Raw genomic sequence first — 3,424 nt, 5'->3', positions numbered from 1 at the left:
AAACAGGCACAGCCCATTTTTATGTTATTAATTCTGCTAAAAATTAATTAATAAATAACAAAATTACGTCATAATTATGACTTTAAGTCGGCCATAGAACTCTATTTTAAACAGACAAAATAGCCATTGGGGTTTCTTTCACTTTACCTTGCTAGGAACCCTTCCCAGCAGTTAGGCATATTACAATAAATATTATTTTTGCAAATAAACTTCTGACCTTCAACACAGTCATGTCTTCCAAATTTATTCCTTTCTCTGCTGACCAGGATTGATTTTCGTTAATTAATGTTTTGTTTTTTATCAGAGATAGTCACCACAAAGATACTGAGCTGTATTCAAGCACATAAACCATTAGTGATTTCATGTTTGGTCAGTGGTTGTGTTGGTCAACTATAATTAATTGGTGTTGGTTTAAGGATTAGGTGCACTGTGTGCAATCACTATATTATCAATAACCTCAATTAAACAATCATAGTGCAAAATTTGACCTTAATTTGCAAAGTATGAGTTATTGTACTCACATTTTCAAAGGTCATTCAATGAATGCACAAATGTATTGGGGTTAAAGAACTGTGCCCTGATAGATGAGCATGTTGTAGATTCTTCACACTGTAAACAACTAGTTCATGTGCAAACATGTTCAAAACATACATAATTAGAATGGTCAAATGTCACCGTCTATCGGGTTCTAAGAGGCGGTAAACTGGTTTAAACCATACAAAGGTCACGGGTTATTTGGTGTTTTTATAAGTCCATTAATTTTGTATTTTAAACAAAGAATATACACACATCATTTTATCCCGTGCATATCAGAAAACAATAATAAAATAAAATCCTAGCATATTGTGGTTTTATTTCTGAGCTGGGCATAATTTTAGCAAAACAATTAAGGAGTAAATCTAGCAAGAGTGAAATTAGAAGCTTTTCACAAAGTACATGCCTATATGTGGCCCCTCCGTAGAGGGCGCCACAAAAATGAAAAGGAAAAAAATGAAACTCATAGTGCATCTACCCCTGTAGAGCGGGTTAATGAACAGTTCAATGTTTTTGTTTCTTATATAAAGCTGACGTTGTTTGTTTATTTTCGCTCCTGATCCCACATAATTAATTTGAGTACCTATACAAAAAAGTTCAAGATCACGCATAGCATACAACATTTTGAATTGCTTTCAAAACACCTTGTTTGCCAAGAGAAATGAATGTTGTTGACCCTTTCCTTTATTAATGCTTACATGTAACAGTGCAGTGCACTTCAATCATTTTTACTTAAGCCAGGACTGAAGCAAAACAATTTCTACATGAATTACACAGCCGTGACGTTAGTCACGGCTGTGTCTTTTTTCTTACAGGTTCTTCTTTCTTTCTGTCAACCTTTACATTTGCTCTAGCACTCACATGCTTACATCGATTTTGACCTAACTTGGTCATAATGATCATTGACCGTGCCCCTACATGCCACATGAAACTCGTGGGGTCAAAGGTCACACAGGGGTCAAAAACGTGATTTCAACTAAAAATGCATCTTCTCCCACAACTTAGGTAGGACAGCGACGCCACTAGTACACATGCATTGTTATTACCCAGTGTCTATGTGGTGTACACAGATTTGGGGTCAAAGGTCATTAAGGGGTCACTTCCCGTATAAAACGAAATACCTTCAAAATTTTTTATTAGCTAAACAAAACATAGGACAGTAACGGTATGTGCAAACATGAATTGTGGTTACCCAATGTATATGTGGTAATTTTTATTTTGGGTCAAAGGTCATTAAGGGGTCACTTCCGGTATAAAACGAAATACCTTTAAAATGCATCTTCTCCCACAAATTATGTAGGACAGTGACGCCACTTGCACACATGCATTGTCATTACCCAGTGTCTACAGGGTGTACACAGATTTGGGGTCAAAGGTCATTAAAGGGTCACTTCCGGTATAAAACGAAATACCTTCAAAAATTTTTATTAGCTAAACAAAACATAGGAGTGTGACGGTATTTTAACACATGCATTGTGTTTACCCAATGTATATGTGGTATTTTTTTTTATTTGGGGTCAAAGGGCATTAAGAGGTCACTTCCGGTCTGAGACGAAAAACATTCAAAATGCCGCTCGGCCACAAATAACATGGCAAAGCAATGCCACGTGCACACATGCATTGGCATTAGGCAATGTCTATGGCGTTTTCATATATTTTGGGGTCAAAGGTCATTAAGCGGCCACAACACGGCTGTGTTCGTGGTCTTAGACCACAGCTAAGTCTAGTTCAATTTATTACTTCAAAGCACTTTGTTTACCAAGAAAAATTAATGTTATCAAATATTATCACCATGATCACATTGGTGCTCAAATGAATGCATTTGATTAAGCTTGATTATAATGAAACAATAATATTTGTATAACAAGCGAGACGTACATACTTCCTTCCAAACTTGGGTTTTATATGATGGGAACAAGCAATGTTCACATAACGGCTGATGAACCATCGAGCAGAATGTTGGGAATGAATTCTCCACCAAAAAGTATTCATCAAATGCTCTTTGCATTGTGTACATTGATCTGTATCTCAAACGCGCAGCAGATTACGAATCTTGCAGAAGCCAGAGCGTTTCTTGATGAGTACAATCGACAGGCAATGATAGTTAACTATGATACCGAATCAGCAAGATGGAATTACGCTACCAATATCACGGATTTCAACCAACAAACAGAGGTGTGTTATATTTTACAATTTTTGTACCATTTAAATTTTCGATTTGCAGGACACAAGTGGTCAGACACTGTTTTCCTCTACTCTAGGCTACAGAATTTTCTCACTTTATATAAATTATTGATTCCTAAAATCGAAATTAGTAAGCAAATGAAACGGATGGTTTTTAATTATTATTATTGATACCATCCCTTTTTCATGTTTTTTTAATGACGTGCAGATAGATGCCACTTTGATCTTAGCTGAGTTCAACAAGAAAGCCTACCAAAACGCCAGTCGTTTTGACGATACCAATTTCCCTGAAGATGTTAAGAGACAGCTGATGTTTATCAAAGACATTGGGACAGCAGCACTCGATGACGAGGCCAAGATTGAAGAAGTATTAAGATTTTATATTCCCTCACATCATGTTCTTTGAGGCATCTGCCGCTTTGAAAAGCGAACAGTCTGTTGGCTTTGTACTTTGCAATGGCAAAAGACAGAACTGTGCAAATGACGAATATTTAAAAAGTCCCTCACCACATGCACAAAGGATATTAAAAAATTTGATTGTCCTTTATTTTTAAAATAGATTCTATCTTTCAAGTGCTTTTAAATCATTTCACTCTCGGAAAGTTGTCGTGGATACAGCTAATATACGTAAATTAGCAAAATAATAGATTCAATGTGATGGCAGTGATTGTGAGTGATGATTGCGATCATTTTGTTGCTCATTTCG

At 36.1% G+C, this 3,424-nt stretch overlaps 1 protein-coding gene across 1 annotated transcript in view; it reads left to right on the top strand.

The window, feature by feature from the left end:
* The first annotated feature begins 2,271 nt into the window (after nucleotides 1-2,271).
* LOC140145794 (angiotensin-converting enzyme-like) overlaps nucleotides 2,272-3,424 on the top strand; it is a 14,212-nt gene continuing 13,059 nt past the window's right edge. The window contains exons 1-2 of the mRNA XM_072167476.1: nucleotides 2,272-2,709; nucleotides 2,927-3,085. Coding sequence (XP_072023577.1) covers nucleotides 2,440-2,709; nucleotides 2,927-3,085 — 429 coding nt within the window. The 5' untranslated portion in view covers nucleotides 2,272-2,439. The remainder of the gene's footprint in view (nucleotides 2,710-2,926; nucleotides 3,086-3,424) is intronic.

This window comes from Amphiura filiformis, chromosome 1, assembly GCF_039555335.1.
Source record: "Amphiura filiformis chromosome 1, Afil_fr2py, whole genome shotgun sequence".
Taxonomy (NCBI): Eukaryota; Metazoa; Echinodermata; class Ophiuroidea; order Amphilepidida; family Amphiuridae; genus Amphiura; species Amphiura filiformis.
The sequence above is the reverse complement of the archived record's forward strand: the minus strand, read 5'-3'. Positions and strand labels throughout refer to the sequence as shown.